The following is a 15,814-nucleotide window of genomic DNA, read 5'->3' as shown; positions in this document are numbered from 1 at the left end:
GAATGATGGCAATTGTAGGTTAAACTGGTTTGTGACAAGGCACTGCAAACATTGGGCTTTACTGATGCTAAAGCACATCGCATGTGCTAGGCTCTGACTTACTCTCCGAGTGCTGATACAAAAATCATAAAATAGCGATGGGAACTGTGTAGTGAAATGATATAAACTTTGTATGTGCTATGTGGAAAGATAAGGTCTGCTCATTAACTTGTTTTCTGCGTTTATTGGCTAGTTGCTTTTAGAACTGTCCTTTATTAACCTAATTATAAGTTTATTCTTAATTTAAAGTTATTTAAGGATTCAGTGCTAGCACACACCACCTGTTTAGCCAAATTAAGTACTGCTGTGGCTGGCACAGTGTGAAGAAAACATTTCATCTGCGTGTAGGTGAAAACTTTATTTGGGGAATAAGAAACAAGGTTTTGCACACGATTCAAAAAATGCTTGGGCTCTTTCTTGGTCTTTTTCAGGTGGGACTTAACCAGGGCTGGGTCACCCCAAAAGCTGAGCAGCCGGGACGGGGAGGGGGGTCCCGGGCTGGGGCAGCCCGCGCATGCGCACCTGTGGCTTCCCCCTCCGGGGGGCGTGGCCGGAGGACCACCGCCCCCTCCCCCGCGGCGGCGGTGCGCCCCTGGCGTCCGGCGGCGGCGCTGCAACGCTCAGCCCCCCCCGGCCCAGGAGGGAGGCGGCCGGAGCAAGATGGCGGCGCGGGTGCTGCTGCGGCGTAGCCTGGCGGGAGCCAGCGCCGTGCCGCGTCTCCCGCCCGGCGGCGGCCTGGCCCTCAGGTGAGCCCTGAGGGGGTGAGGCGGGCGGGAGAGGGCCGCCGAGGGAGGCTGGAGACGGAGCCGACGCCGCCCGCGCCTCCTCTCGCCGCGCCGCGTAGACACCCCCCCTCCCCTTTCCTCACTGGAAATGGCGCCCCGCTCGCCGGGGCACCTGACGGGCCGGGCCCGCGGCCCTCCCGTGGGGCGGGGAGTGCGACCCGCTCGGGGTGTCCTTCAAGGTCATGGGCCCCAAGGCCTGCCCCTTCCCCTCCCTCCCTCAAGTCCGCCCCTGGGTGGGGATGATGGCCGCGCCGCTGACCCGCTGCGCCCCTGCTCTGCCCCGTCGGGGACGGGGTGCCCGCCACCCCCTGCCGCCTGTGCCCCGGGCTCGGGCTGCACGGACACCCCACCCCTGCAGGCAACAGGGTGCACAGGCACCCCACGTCCACGTATCGCCGGGTTTCGAGGTGCACGGCCACCCTGCACACATGTATTCCTGGTGTTGGGGTATATACGGATGCTCTGCACCCAGATATCCCTCTAGGATCAGGCTCTACAGCTACTCCGCATCCCAGCTCCACCAAGCAACAGGGTGCATGGCCACCCTGCATCTCATCCTCTGGTGTTGGGGTGCATGGCTGCACGCACAACACCCCTTGGCGTCAGGACACACAACTGCTCTGTACTCACGGTGCCAGGTTGCACCCTTACCCAACATCCATGTTTCCCCCAGTGTCAGGGTGCACGACTGCGTACACCAGCATCTTCATGCCTTCATGATGCGCAGCTACACATGGACCCCAGCATGTGTGTGCACCCCTTGGGTGTCAGGGCATATGTATTCATACTTCTCTTAAGAGCTGGGATGTGTGTCCACATGCATACAACCCCCAGGCATCAGGGAACATGCACAGACACATCCATCAAGTTTTGGGGTGCAGACATTTGCATGCCCACATGTCGATGTGTGAAGGGTCAGACACATGAGCACCTCGTGGGTGGCAGGGGTGCACACAGACATACACAGCTCTCAGGACACAGATGTGCACACACATGTCTTGGGTATAGGAGGCAGACACACATGCTCCCTGGGTGTAGAAGACACAGAAGTGCCCAAGCTGAGATGGATCTACACGCATTTTTTCCTCCCTTTCTTTGAAACAGAGAAAGCTGCTGTCTCAGGCCTCAGAATGGGCAGCAGCCCCTGTGCAAGACTAAAGGCATCGCTGCAAGCAGCTGTTTAAAACAGGAACGGGGAGAGTTGTGGAGAGTATATGTTGTGAGATTTTATGTGCATGTTTTGGGTGGGGTTTTTTTAGTTTAAAATAAACTTCGTTTAGACCACAGATCAAAACCTGTCAATTATAGACAAGTTGTTTTTCTTTGTCTTCCAGGCAGACATGGGTTACTACAAAATCTAAATATTTGACCTGATACCTCCCACCCAGTTTGTATTTTGTGCTAAAGCAGAAGCTAAGTGGTATAGAAGTGTTTTCACTGTTGTTTTTAATCTAAGCAAGCTATTCAGCGTTATCCTTTTGTGTTCACAGCCTGATCTTTGTAGCAAGAAAGCTAAGCCCATAGTTAACATTTGTAGGATAAGAACTTGCTAGTAAAGTCAAGCAGTGCCTTAAAAGTTTGCATGAAAACTCTCTTTAGTGTTTTTCCCAGAAAATAAAAAATTGTCAAGTGCGATGGTAGTTCCATATAGTGTGTCTACATTCATTCTATGTGTATATTCACATTTTCATTAGTGTGTATTTGGGTTTTGGAAGAATTTGGATCCAATATCTGTTTTACTTGGAACAGGTATTATAATATTGTGGGGCATAATGTTAAGTTAGTTAAAAGTAGATCTTTTGGATGATGGATTAGTTTTGAACTAATTTGTGGTCAATGCTCACAACTGGCAGTCCAAAGACATGTATTTAGTCCCTTCTCTTCCAGAGCTAATCTTGGGTACATATTGCCCACACAAGTGAGCCAGTAATCAGTTCAGATTTGTGGGTGTCTAGAATGACACCAGTAGTGTAGGAGTTCTCTAAGGATATGGATTAAAAATAAGGCCCCAGCACCTCAGATTGGGTGCACTGTCTATCTGTTTTAATAAACTTCAGCTGTTAACCATTCTTTATTATAAGTAAAGTCTATATTTAGATGGATAGTCATGATTTGTTAGTCATTGTTCATGAGAAACTTTAGAATTGCTGGGTAAAAGATTTTACATAAATGTGAAGTATTACTCATTTCATTGTATTGAAAATTAAATATACCTCCAGTTTTAGGTGCAGTTTAACATTTAAGTCATGAGACTCTCCTAATGGCAAAGGAATTTGCTTTTCAGTATTATCCCTGTAACTCCAGCTTACTCTTGCTGCTGATAAAGCTGGTTCACAAAAAAAGCAACATGATTATTTGTCTCTTTCATCTTCAAAGTTTTCTGCAAACAATAATCCTCATAGAAGAGTGTTCTAAATATTAGTTTGCTAACTCCATTTAATAAAGGGGAGGAAATGGTAATAATTTATGGATCTGAGTTGAAAAAATGAGCACTGCAGGACTGGGATTGAGTTCTGTCTCCTAGAGCCCCATTTGCTGTCCAGTGAGCATTAGTGCTTACTTTAAGGGAGCTTTTTAAAACAACTTGGATTTATTAGGTGGGGTTTACCCCCTATCATCTGGGACAGCTTGTGTTCCTGTGGCACCTGATGTAGATGTGACAACACAACTGCAGTCACCTGTGCCTCACCTCCTCCAGCTGAGATCAGAGGTAGTCTACTCCAGGCAGCTGTGTACCCTCTATTCTAAGAACAGCCTTATCATGGAATGCCCTTTTAAATTCGTGTACTCAGGAATAGCTGCTTAGCTTTCAGCACAGTAGCATGTTTGTGTGTTTGCCTAGGGCCAAAGAATGCACCATTTTCAATAAATACACCAAAAAGGTATTTACCAATTAATTCTTAACATTGAAGGTCATCTCAGCTGTGGTTGTTCTTCTGGTTGTTATTGTTTCTCCGCTATGAAATAGTTTTCCTTTCCTCCATCCTGCTTCCACAGGGTGAACCAGTTCGTTATCTTATTTTCAGACATTGGGACTAAAAGGTTGATTATTGAAAAACAGTGCTAGTGTGAACTACTTTTGTCTAATACAGACAGGCATGTTCATGAAGATATTTTTCCCAAAGGAAGTTGAGATTTTCTTTCCCTATTTTTTTTCCTTGAATGATTGACACAAACTTTTGATATCTAGAAGACACCTTTATAGGTGAAGATTGATAGCTATCTTCTGGATCTCCTAGTCAGTAATTAAGGGTGAAAAGTTGACTTCTGAGGAAGGAAGAGGTTTAAATTTCCAGCTGTAGTGCCACATTTTTAGTATGTCAGAGAAATATTTTAGTATTTCAGCACAAACCCCCATATCAAAAAGAGGCAAATTGAAGGAAATGCTTCTTACAGGAAGGAAGAAAAAACATTTGAGCTTGGGGTCCCCTGTCAGACATTGTAGAGAATTGGTTAAATACATCAGCTTTCTTGTCCTTCTGCACAATTTTTGGTGATTGAGGGGTCTTCTGTCAGCTGGAAAAGAGAAGAATAATTCCTTTAACACATCATTTTAAAAAAGCACAGTTATCATTTGTAATGTTTTGTGTACTCTGTGGTATAAAGGGAAGTGGTATTATTTTGGAAGTGTGCTTGCAGAAACTGCATAAAGATTAGATAAAAAAAGACAGTTAAATTCTTCTGTTTCAAAGAAAGGGAAATTGTGAATGTTGTACAAAGAATGTGGATCTGTACCCCTACATAGTACAGTTGCCAGAATTTGGAATTGAAATATTTGCAGGCCGTTTGTTTCCTGCCACTCATAATTTTTCCCAAATTAGACTTTCATTATATTTTTTCTCTTGAAAGATGCGCTATTTAACTTTTCCTTTTTTAGAGCTGTGTTTAAGCAACATAGGAACATATGGCAGTTACTTTCCTATTTACACTGTACACATTTTTCCTTATGCACACTGTCTTTTTGCTCTTTTTCACTCTTGTCCATGTCCATCAGGACAGACCTAGCCTTCTTCAGCAAAGACACTTGATTAAAAAGAAGATAAATAGGCAGCAAAAGCAGCCATCCACCCATTCCCTGCCATATGCACAAAGAATAAAAGTGGATAGTGTGTGGTTAACTATTCAGCTCTGTATCTAGTCAAATGGTTTGTGAGAGGGTAAAGCTCAGTGGGGAAAGAACTGCCTTTACCTTGCTAGGAAGTGGCTCAGTGGAAAGTTTTAGTAACAGACGTATATGTAACTGTGTGTTATGATACTGTTTGCATTAAACTTGATTGTGCCTATCTTCCCTGCGTTGTGGGCATTCTCAAGACATGCTCAGTGACAGTATAATGTACTTGTTAATATGTAGGGGGCTGGTATCTTCAGCTAGCAGACCTCGTGAAGACAGTTGGTTAAAATCGCTATTTGTTCGCAAAGTCGATCCAAGGAAAGACGCTCACTCCAACCTTCTAGCCAAAAGAGAGACCAGCAGTCTGTATAAACTACAGAGTGAGTGATATTTTTATATTTAACATTACCATTTCTTTATTCTGTTCCTGCATTTCTCACATAATGTTATTGTTTCAGTTCACAATGTAAAACCAGAATGTCTAGACGCCTACAACAAGCTTTGGTAAGTGTGCGTATTATGTTTTCACATTTTAGACATGTTGATTTGATCACAAGCTGTTCTGAAAATTGGCAAATATCGTAATTATTTAGAGGGGAGGTGGAAAAATTCTGCTTTTACTTTCAGGGTATGGTGTTAAATAGATCACGTTACTCTTGGAGAGAGATGGCAAAAGTTACTTTACTCAGTTCACCCCCTGCCTTACTTCTTGGAGGTGTCATTTTCCTACGCTGCAATTTAGGATGATGCCTTTTTTGAAAACATTGGTGGCATTTGTTGGAGCAGCTCTCCCCCTTCCCTTAGTTGTCTTACAATTGCTGGTCCGTGCAGGTAGATCCTGGTATGTTAGCATGTCCCACTCCAGCTGCCATGTAGGAATGTGTTGAGGGTGCTTATTGTCTGCATACAGGAAGGAAAGGGAGACATCACCGGTAAGTAAAACTACATGCCAGCATTAAATTGAACTATAAGTTTGAGGAGATTCTAAAAACCCAGGAGTTGACTTTCTCTCAGCTCATCTATATCCTTCTACAAAAGTAACGTTACTCAGATCTACTCTTAAAGAGCTATGCAAATACTTGGATAGGATCTTTCCAATGGGGTGATATCCTCCAAAGGGAGCAGTACTGTTACGGTTTTTCCAAAAAGTTACAGCTTTGTGAAATGTATGAATTGGTAACATTTTAAATGTACTACTTTAAGGACGAAATTGCAGAAATATTAGTCCTGTTCTGCCTACATAATCACTCCTCTGGAGGCAGAACAACTGCCTTTTCAGGAACTGTATGTTTAAATTGGGAAATGTGGTGAGCCTCACACGTTTCGAAACAGCAGTGCTTTCTCACTGACAGTGACATCTTGTCAGTTAACCAAAACATTCTTGACATAATGATACCCCATTGCAACCAATTCTGTAAGTGTGGTGTATTGGTGAGAACACCAGCTGGGCTGGAGGGTGGGGAAGAAGTTCACAACTCCCAGTTTATGTCCTTGACTCTGTTATTGGTTGGCTGTACGGCCATGAGCAGGTGCTCTAACATCTCTGTGCCTTCATGTCTTCAGCTTTGAAATGGGGCTAGATAACCCAAAACTATTTTCCTTGCTATAAAAACATAGAAATCCACTAGAATAATATTCAACCATAAGGTATTTTTAGCTTTTTTGTTTAAAAAAATAAATACACGGAGAAGCACAATTAGCATTCAACCAGCTTTCTGTTTAAAAGCTTAATATAAACATGTCCAATTATACAAGAGAGGGAATCACTTCTCCACATTATCTCATGAGCTATCTAAATGTTGAGTGAAAGCAGAGGCTTTTATTTTCAAGGAAAGAGATGATAGCAAAGAAGGAAACTGCTGACAGCAATCAGATGAAGTAGTGCAGTTGGATTTATTCTCAAACCAAAGCAAATTTAAGTATCCCAGGGAAGGAGAAAACTTAAGAATGGAGTAATAAAAAACACTAAGCCTCTCTGAACTTCCCTCCTTCCTCTCCCTAAATTAAACATGAACAGGTTAATTCCTTATTCTGTATCAAATCAGAAGAAGGATTAGTCATCATGTATTAATAAAGAAATAATGTAATGAAGGCAATTAAGAGAGTACTTCATGAATCACTGTGGTTAAGGGCGCCTTCTGAAGAATTAGGAACAGTTATTTTTAAAAAGGAAAAAGGTGGTGTTCATAAGGTATTCTGTGGGCGTATTTTTCTATAATTTGCAACAAAATATATTTTAGGGTTATTGTAATAATTTAACATTCCTGTTTAAAGCTGCCTTTCTAGGATCTTATTATGCTTTGCAAAAACAAACTGATGGTGAAACATTCTTGAAAACATCCTTGGAGAGTCATTCTATCATATTATTTACACTATGTAGTAAGAAATTTTGAGGTACAAATTGGTAATGAGATTTGCTCAAGCTTGTCTAGGAAGTCAGAGGCAGAATCAAGAGGAAACTCATATCTAATGACTCTCAGCCCAAGACGAGCCTACTTCCTATTATTTGGTATTGTGCAGAGACTCATTGCCTATGAGCCAAACTGAGTAAGAGTAATTATTCAGGGGAAAGGGAATAATTATTGAAAAACTGAAAACTGAGTAATTATTCAGGGAAAAATATTAAAAGGCAAAGTTCAACCAGACTAATTGACTTATTCATCAAAGTACAGTGCAATGAAAGCTGTCTTAACTGAGTCAGCAATCGGTAATGCTAATGTAGGCCACTTTTAAAGTTTGAAAAAATGTTAGAAATACTGGAAATAGTCAAACAGAAATTTGTCTTGGAGGTATTTTTAAGGCAGTTTCACTGTATGCTTTAATGGGTAAGTTGCTTCAAACTAAGACCACTTTCTGAAATGGTAGAAAGCAGTAAGGCTGCATACTATGAAGTACAGTCATCATTTGATCTATCAAAATACTTGTTTTTATTCATTCAGCTCAACAGAATTGATAGCATTGTAACTGGTACAGAAGACTGTCCTTTCCCATTTTTGTGTATTCTACCTCCCTTAATAAAGAAAAGCTTTTCCTAAAGCAAATCACCCATGTAGTTAGGCTGCATTTTCTGTAAGTGAAACATCCTGATATTTATTTTCCTAATGTGTTGGATAACCTTTTAGGTGATAGACATAATTTATTGCATCGAAAGAATTCTACCATGCTGTGTATTTGTCATACAGTCTAAGAAATGGTAACACTTACCTTAATTTTTCATAGTGTTGTAGCTGTCTTTCCCCTGTGTAGCAGATTTTTGTATTTCAGCTTTCTCTTCTGAAAAGTAGAGCTTGTGAATTTTCGTACCATAATGATAAACGTGTGGTGATTTGTTATACATATCAACTGTAGCCTCCCTGAAGGAAATGCAACATAGTGTCTGTATTCCTTGTTTTCAAGTCAAGAGGTGCTGCCAAAGATTCATGAAGAAAAACACTACCCATGTGCACTGGTGGGGACTTGGAACACGTGGTACGGAGAGCAAGATCAGGCTGGTAGGAGATAGAAGTACAACAGAATGTAAAACCATACAAGTGAAACGTGTGCTTGGCAGGTTTCTTCTCTTTAAATCATCTCTGTTGACAGTAAACCTTTAGCAATGTATACAGTGAGGGTGTGTGTGCATCACTTACCAGTAGCATATTAACATTTACAGTGCTTGCTTTTTGTCTTGTTGAGTTTGACAAGTAAAGCCTTAATTCCTAAAATTTGTCCTATTGTTAATACACTTTCATGTTTTCCAGGTGGTAGATTAACAGTTTTGGGAAATGCTTGTAAAATGTGGTCCTGTAATATTTTGCGGGCACATTCCTGATCACATTCCTGAATATTTAGCATAAAGGCAAAGACTTACAAAGACAGAGTTTATCTTGCATTGGCCAGTATAAAAGCTTTACTCAGACTTTCATACTGTAATTGCTGTATGATAATTAAATGCAAATCATTCACACCATCTGAAAAAGTAATTGCATTGTAAAGTCAACAATAAGCTAGGCCTTTACTGGAAGAAAGTAAAAATATTTCTGTTCGTGTTCATATAAGGATACTGCCTAACTATGCAGATTGAAAATACATTGGAACTAGAAATTACTGAAGAGCTGCTACAGAGGTAGCTACAAAGAGTCTAGTGTAGAGAGAAAACCTGAAAAATTTCCTAGGCTCTAGGAAGTTGAAGGAATGGGAAGCCATGAATACAGAGTGGTGTACTATTTGTCGTGTAGCTTGTTATGTAGCTCCATTGTTAGAGCTATGCTAGTATCAATGTCATTGCTTCCTTATTGAAAAATACACTCCTGTATACATTAATTTTTCCTGCATTCACAGCATATTGCAATATTGACACTGAACAAATGTGAAGAAATAACAGTAGATAAACCAAACAATGTCTGAGAAACAATTCTAAAAGTTGAAGGGGAATTGGGGAATGAAGACAATTGAAATGAGAATATCTTAGCCAAGTCTCATTCATTGCTTTTGTAATGTATTAACACAGAGTGTATCTGTAATTGCATCCGTAGCCTGCCTTGAAAATGTTATTGCAACAGTTCTAGCAGTGTAATAAAGCAGATTATGGGGTTTTGACTTGTTCAGTACTTGTGCCCAGGCTGTGTTAATATTAGGTGGATATATCAAATTTGCCCTGGGGATAAGACAGCAGAAGCAGGCGCACTGGATGAATCTGCTATCATAGTGAAGTGCCTTACATTAGTCTCCAGTTGGCAGTCCTGGAAAAGTCACATGACTGCTTTAGAGGAGAGAAAATAGCTTTTGTGAGTCTTTGAGGTGAAATATTGTTGCCTTGCTATATTAAGTGCTTGTAAATAAATCTAGTGGTGATTTATTAAAGGGATTTATCATGAGTTATTAAAGATTTATGCTTTGAAAAAACTCAAATGTAGATACCTGTTCTGAAATTGTTCTTATGGGGAAAGTCCTAGCAAATGTAACAATTCTAGCATGTTCAGATATCTTCTGCCTTTTTAAATGTAATGTTTACCTCAAAAATAACATTTGCATCATTTTTCATGTCCTACAGAAAGTGTGTTGCTCTTTGTGCTTGAGTAATTTATGAACTAAAATCTCTACCCCTCTGTTGCTCTTAGATGAAATTGGTATAAAACACATTTTTGGAATTAAGTCATCCTCTTAAAATCGAATCTCAAGTTCAACTACAGTCATATAAAGTCATCACATCTTACTAGCATGGCAACAAAAAGTCCTTTCAGAAATTTCCCTGTTATCTTCAGAGTAGATTGCAGAATTTTCCAAAAGAACCCTTTTCAAAAAGCAGATGATTCCATTATTCTTAAAATGTTCAAATGTGTAGTGCATTCTTTAATGAAAATCTTTTTAAACTCATTACCTGGTTTCTATTTTTGTATAATTGTGTAGTATGAAGAGCATTTTATACTGTGATATTCCAGAAGATTTAGCACTGGTCTGTGACATCCCTGAAAAAGCTTCCTTTTTTCTGTTTCAGTTCATCTGTGGAGATATGAGGGAGGCTATCCAGCTCTCAATGAGGTCATGAGTAAACTCCGTCAAAATAAGGTAAGATGCATTGATTTTGTTAGAATTGGTTATTTTACTCAGAAAAGAACAAAGAATAGTCAGAGCAAAAAACTGCACATTTGGGTACGCGCTTTTACTTCAATCTCATCACTGCCTGTACAAACTTAGAAACCTCTTTGGAAAAGGGTTTATTCTCATATTCAGAAATACTGAGGCTTAATACCTGGATACTTTATGAAACACTTACACTTACTGCTGTGTAAACATGCCACTTGAAATTTTCAAATATGCCAGGGGAATTTAGATGCCTTTACAATTTAAATTATTTCAATGTCCCAAAACCCCAAGACAGCATTAAAAAAAAAAATCTAAGCCAACGTATGGTATACTGCTTTTTGTTGTTGAAACGTAATACACAGTTTGACATTGATCACTTTGTTTTCTAGGAATTCACAGAGTTTCGCAAAGAAAGAGGTAACATGCTTCTCTCGCGCAAGAACCAGTTATTGTTGGAGTTTAGTTTCTGGAATGAACCTGTTCCCAGAGAGGGGCCTAATATTTATGAACTGAGATCCTATCAACTTAGAGTAAGTTTAAATTTTTCTTTTTATTTTTTAAGCTCTGTGCTGTCGTAAAATGTTCAAAGCATGTTTATACAATGTAGATGGAAAACAGGCCTCATCTTAAAATTATCTGGTTCTTATCAAAGCTGACGTCTGAGTCATTGCTCTCAAAGTGTGGGGTCCAAAATGAAGGCAGGCTCCAACAAGATACTAATATCTGCAGGGCTGAAAACCCTGTGCTTTCATTTGAAGGAAACTTCAGGCAAATGACTAAGAAGTAATACAGTAAGTAAACAGAGTAATTACAGATTATTATAATATCCTTATCACTTGAAGGAAGTGATTTTGTTAATACATAGTGTTTTCCGTACGTAAATGTTGTGAAAACTATCCAAGTATTCTGACTTTCTTTAAAACACAGTTTTAACAGTCTGTTTTGGTTTTGTAGCCCGGAACAATGATTGAATGGGGAAATTACTGGTAAGTGTTGCTTTAGCATTTGCGTTCTCCAATTTGAGAGATGTATGTTTAAAAATCACGAAGTGGAGGTGGCAGAATGCTACCAAAGCATTTCAGTCACCCAGTTAATGGCCTGCTTGTGTACTTATGCGGCTTGTAAGATAGCTCTTTGACCCTTAATTTATCCTTTGAGGAAGGAAAGAGGAATTCTGTGTGCAAATAACATTGTGGGCTCTGTGGTTTGGCTTTCCTTCACATAACCCTTTTAGTTTGCTGTAATGTAGCAGAAATCGTTTATTTTCAGCAGAAAGCACTGCTTAGTGAAGGGTGGCGGTTAGCTCCTTGAGACTATGTTGATCTTTCACAGCTTTCATAAGACCACTAGCAGATGACTTACTTTTAGTTTAAATGGGCTAAACGTTGGCTCTTTTATTCTTTAAAAGTCAAGTTGCTTCTTCAAAAGCTATTGAGCAGCACATTTGTGTTTTAATATATAGGTTAAAAGCATTTGAGACAGTCTTCTGTTGAGTATATGCTTCTGATTTTGTCTTATTTAAAACCAGTGTAAGTTTCTTTCAATTTACATTCACTGTCCTTGCAATTCTAATGGTTTATAGTTAAACAATTTGGAGTATTTTCAATTATTTTGACAAAGGTGAGGACTTGGATTTTTAGATGTGTCATTGATATAATTTATTTAATTACAGTAATTTGAATAAAGTAAATTGAATTTAGAATTTTTGTAAAAGAGGCATATTTATAGTGGTAGCCAGTCTGTTTTAGAAGATGCAACAGATTTATAGTTAAGAGAAATGTTGATCTTATTTACACAACAAATCATGGAGTGTTGCATAGGACAGCTGCATAGCAAAGGTCTATGTGAATAAAAAAGTTGTATTCCACTACCACAAAATCTGTGGTAAATGAGTGTGGCAAAGACGATATGACTGAAACTCAAGGATTTAGTTTTAGAAGAACCTGCTATAAAAATGGCCTGCCACTTTACACTATTCCAGCAATTATCTTTATGCTGAATCTAATGTTGAAGAATGATGAATGCACAGTCCAGTGAAACTGTAGGCCTCCAATTTTAACTCATTCTAACAAGATATACAGGTATATTTTAATTACTTGGTGCTGACAATCTGTATATTGCAGATTTTTTTCTTGTTTTTAATTGCTGAAGTGCACTGCAAATGCTGTTTAACATTTGGGCTTCCTTTCAACTCTGTTTTCCTTGCAATTATCACTTATTTGCTACCCAGATCTGCTGGTTTTAATGGCTGCTTTGCTCTTCCATAGGGCTCGTGCAATTCGTTTCCGACAGGATAACAATGAAGCAGTTGGAGGATTTTTCTCACAAATTGGGCAGCTGTATATGGTTCATCACCTTTGGGGTAAATTTGTGTTCTCCGCTTTTTTCTCACTGAATCAGCCCCTAACAGACTGTTGACTTTGCCCAGGAGACAAGGTTTTTACCAAAGGCAAAGGAATGTCTTAAAAGGGTTTTTTTGTTCTACATCAACAGTGTTGATTTTCTTAATTTTTGTGTAGGTACCTTTATTCTTCAAACAAGCAAGCAGAAGTGAACATTTCATGTTTTGTTCTGTTTCCATCAACAGTTTATCATGGCCCTTTCTTATTTGGGACTACTTGTTTGCTTTCAATAACATAAGCATGACAAGCCATGTCCTGGCATCTCTTTTCTCCATCCCCATCCATGCTGAAGTCAGGTTTTTACAGTTTAGTTTCAAGCATCACATATACCATACCTACAAAAAGGAAAGTCAAGCATTTATTTACGTTACTACATCATGGTGTTTTGGCTTTCTCTGTGTGTTAGTCTCCACAAATGCTTAGCTGCTTTTCACGTTAGGATTGTTTCAACTTGAAGAAACCAATTGTCTAATATTTATTTTAGAAAACAGACAGTATTATCTTCATATCTCAACAATTCAGAATATTATATTCCAGCTTTAGAAATCTGACACCACTCATGTAGAACTGTACTCTGTTGCATTATCTGTCTTACCTGTGTCTAAGACATTCTCTCTCTTCCCCAGTTCCTTCTGCTTGCGTTGGTTTGGGAGCTTTTCCTTTTTGTGGAGAAGAACTTCTGACTTTTTTCCTTCCCAGTGTTTGCAGCCTCCTAATTACGCACTAGAATACTTTTATGGAGCTATTCATGTGTAGAAGGAAAAGGAATTACTTCTAAGCTTTGTGCTTGTTGTTTTCCCTCACCAGCTTATAAAGACCTCCAAACCAGAGAAGATATAAGGAACGCTGCATGGCATAAACCTGGCTGGGATGAACTAGTCTATTACACAGGTAACCTATTAACTTCATTGGAATGCTAGAGGTAGACTTTTGTGTGTGCCATCATTTTTGTTCTTCAGTACATTGCACCATGATAAAAAGTTTCCCATCTCTGGTGTGTGTGTGTGTGTGTGTGTCTGTGTGTCAGTTTTTCTACTGTAGGGGAAAGGAGGAACCTTTCACTAAGCTGTAAAGCGAATTTTGCAATTGATCGTACAAACTTGGAAAAGTTGCCTAATTGATAAAAAATTGCTACAGTAATAGTAAATTTTTATACAAGCATCTCTCCTGTAGAAGAACAGAGTTGTGTAAACACTTAAGTTTGTGTCCAAAAATTTAGGGAGCCAATAATAAAATTTTATCTTTATATTAAATTATTACCTCTAATATTTCATGAAATACGGGAACCTTGTTAAATGCATTCCTTTGAAAAGGGAATTTAGACTTTGGAACTAGAAGCCAGGAGATCTTTGAGCTCAAAGATAGCTTTCATAACAAAACTCATGAAAGTATGCTAAGCATGTCAGATTTTGGTTCCGTAGGGTACATTTCAAAGGAAGTATACCAGAAAAATGTAAGATAACTTTCATTATGGTGAAAAGGAGTAGAAATATTTGTCTTCAAAGGAGCAGACAGATTATATTAAAAAATCACTTGTTCTCAAAACTACTATGCTTCAGTTACAGGAATGTTGGTGGTTACTGATGACTTGGCATGCACTAGCTAGGAGAGTAATTTGAAGACAATAATATCTATTCAAACTGAGTGTGTGGAACTGCTAATGATCTCTGTTAGTGAAATTAAACCCTGTCTCCATTTTTTTCAGTGCCCCTTATTCAGGAAATGGAGTCCAGAATCATGATACCATTGAAGATTTCTCCGCTTCAGTAAAGTCACTGATTTCCTTGTGCCTACATAGATAAAGTGACAAGTATTTGTCTTAATTTATGGTATACATTGTATATCATAGTCTGAAATATAAAAGTACTGTATTGAGCTTATAAAAGAGACCTCTTTTCTTCAGAATCTGATGACCTTTTGCTCTTAGGATTGTACCAGGAAAAAAAGAAATACAGGACTGTAATTAAAAGGTTGGTTAATTGCAAACAAGTACAAAGACATACATGAGTTCTTCTGTGAGAAAGCTCCTCAGGTTAAGTATGGCATACAGTATTTAATATCTTCTGCTACATAGACAATGTCCAGTGTTCAGTAACAGCAACAGAATGGAGCATTACAGTTGCTGTGGCCGTTGTGTAGCTTTATAATGACTGCAGATTTTAAAAACAAATGTGGCAGTTCTGAAATTAGAAGCTCTGAAGCCCTCAGGCAGCTCTGAAATACCTAGGTGTTCTAGCAGGCCTGAAATCAGTACGTAGCTCTAAATTTACAAATAGGCAGTCATTAATTGAGGGTAATACTGTTTGTCAGATGATAGCTTATGGACAGAGAATAGGGCATTCTGTTTTGCAAGGACGCTGAAGCCTGTTGAAACTAATCGCACATTTGTGTAGATATCTACACCTGAAATTAATTTAGTGAAGTATGGCCTATGGTTTTCAAAGAGATACTGACAAGATGTGGTTTTCTGAACATTCCACAGGGAATCAAGTTCAGTTAAATACATTTATCTTTACAAATAACTTGGAAGTCTAGGAAAAGGGGTTTAATTTAATAAGCAATCATGACTTCAGACATATGCTTGGTCAGGTGTTTCACTAACTGTACAGTAGGTACTTATGAATTGATGTGTGAAACTGGCGCATGTTGAGTCAATAGGATTGGCATAAAGTGGTGTACCATTATGTCCAGTTCTATTTTGGTTTCACTTTTAGACTAGAATATATCAACACTTTTGGTGTCTGCAATGATGTGAACATCCTGTAAGTGAAAATAATATTCTCTCCTTAAAGTGGCTACAAGAATCAGTGTAACATACAGAATGTACAAATCAGTTACTGAATGTCTAGTTTGTACATTTCAATGAGTTTTCAGGAAGAACATATCAGTCAATAAAATCCTTTTAATTTTCA

The 15,814-nt window shown here is 39.1% G+C and overlaps 1 protein-coding gene across 1 annotated transcript; it reads left to right on the top strand.

The window, feature by feature from the left end:
* The first annotated feature begins 644 nt into the window (after positions 1 to 644).
* Positions 645 to 15,814, top strand: NIPSNAP2 (nipsnap homolog 2). Its single transcript, XM_075518247.1, has 10 exons — positions 645 to 785; positions 5,176 to 5,315; positions 5,394 to 5,439; positions 8,332 to 8,426; positions 10,412 to 10,482; positions 10,890 to 11,030; positions 11,455 to 11,486; positions 12,768 to 12,862; positions 13,710 to 13,793; positions 14,608 to 15,814. The coding sequence occupies exons 1-10, from the start codon at positions 700 to 702 to the stop codon at positions 14,670 to 14,672; spliced, it is 855 nt and encodes a 284-aa protein (XP_075374362.1). The 5' UTR covers positions 645 to 699; the 3' UTR covers positions 14,673 to 15,814.

This window comes from Mycteria americana, chromosome 15, assembly GCF_035582795.1.
Source record: "Mycteria americana isolate JAX WOST 10 ecotype Jacksonville Zoo and Gardens chromosome 15, USCA_MyAme_1.0, whole genome shotgun sequence".
NCBI lineage: Eukaryota > Metazoa > Chordata > Aves > Ciconiiformes > Ciconiidae > Mycteria > Mycteria americana.
Note: the sequence above shows the minus strand (reverse complement) of the source record. Positions and strands in the feature narration are given on the sequence as shown.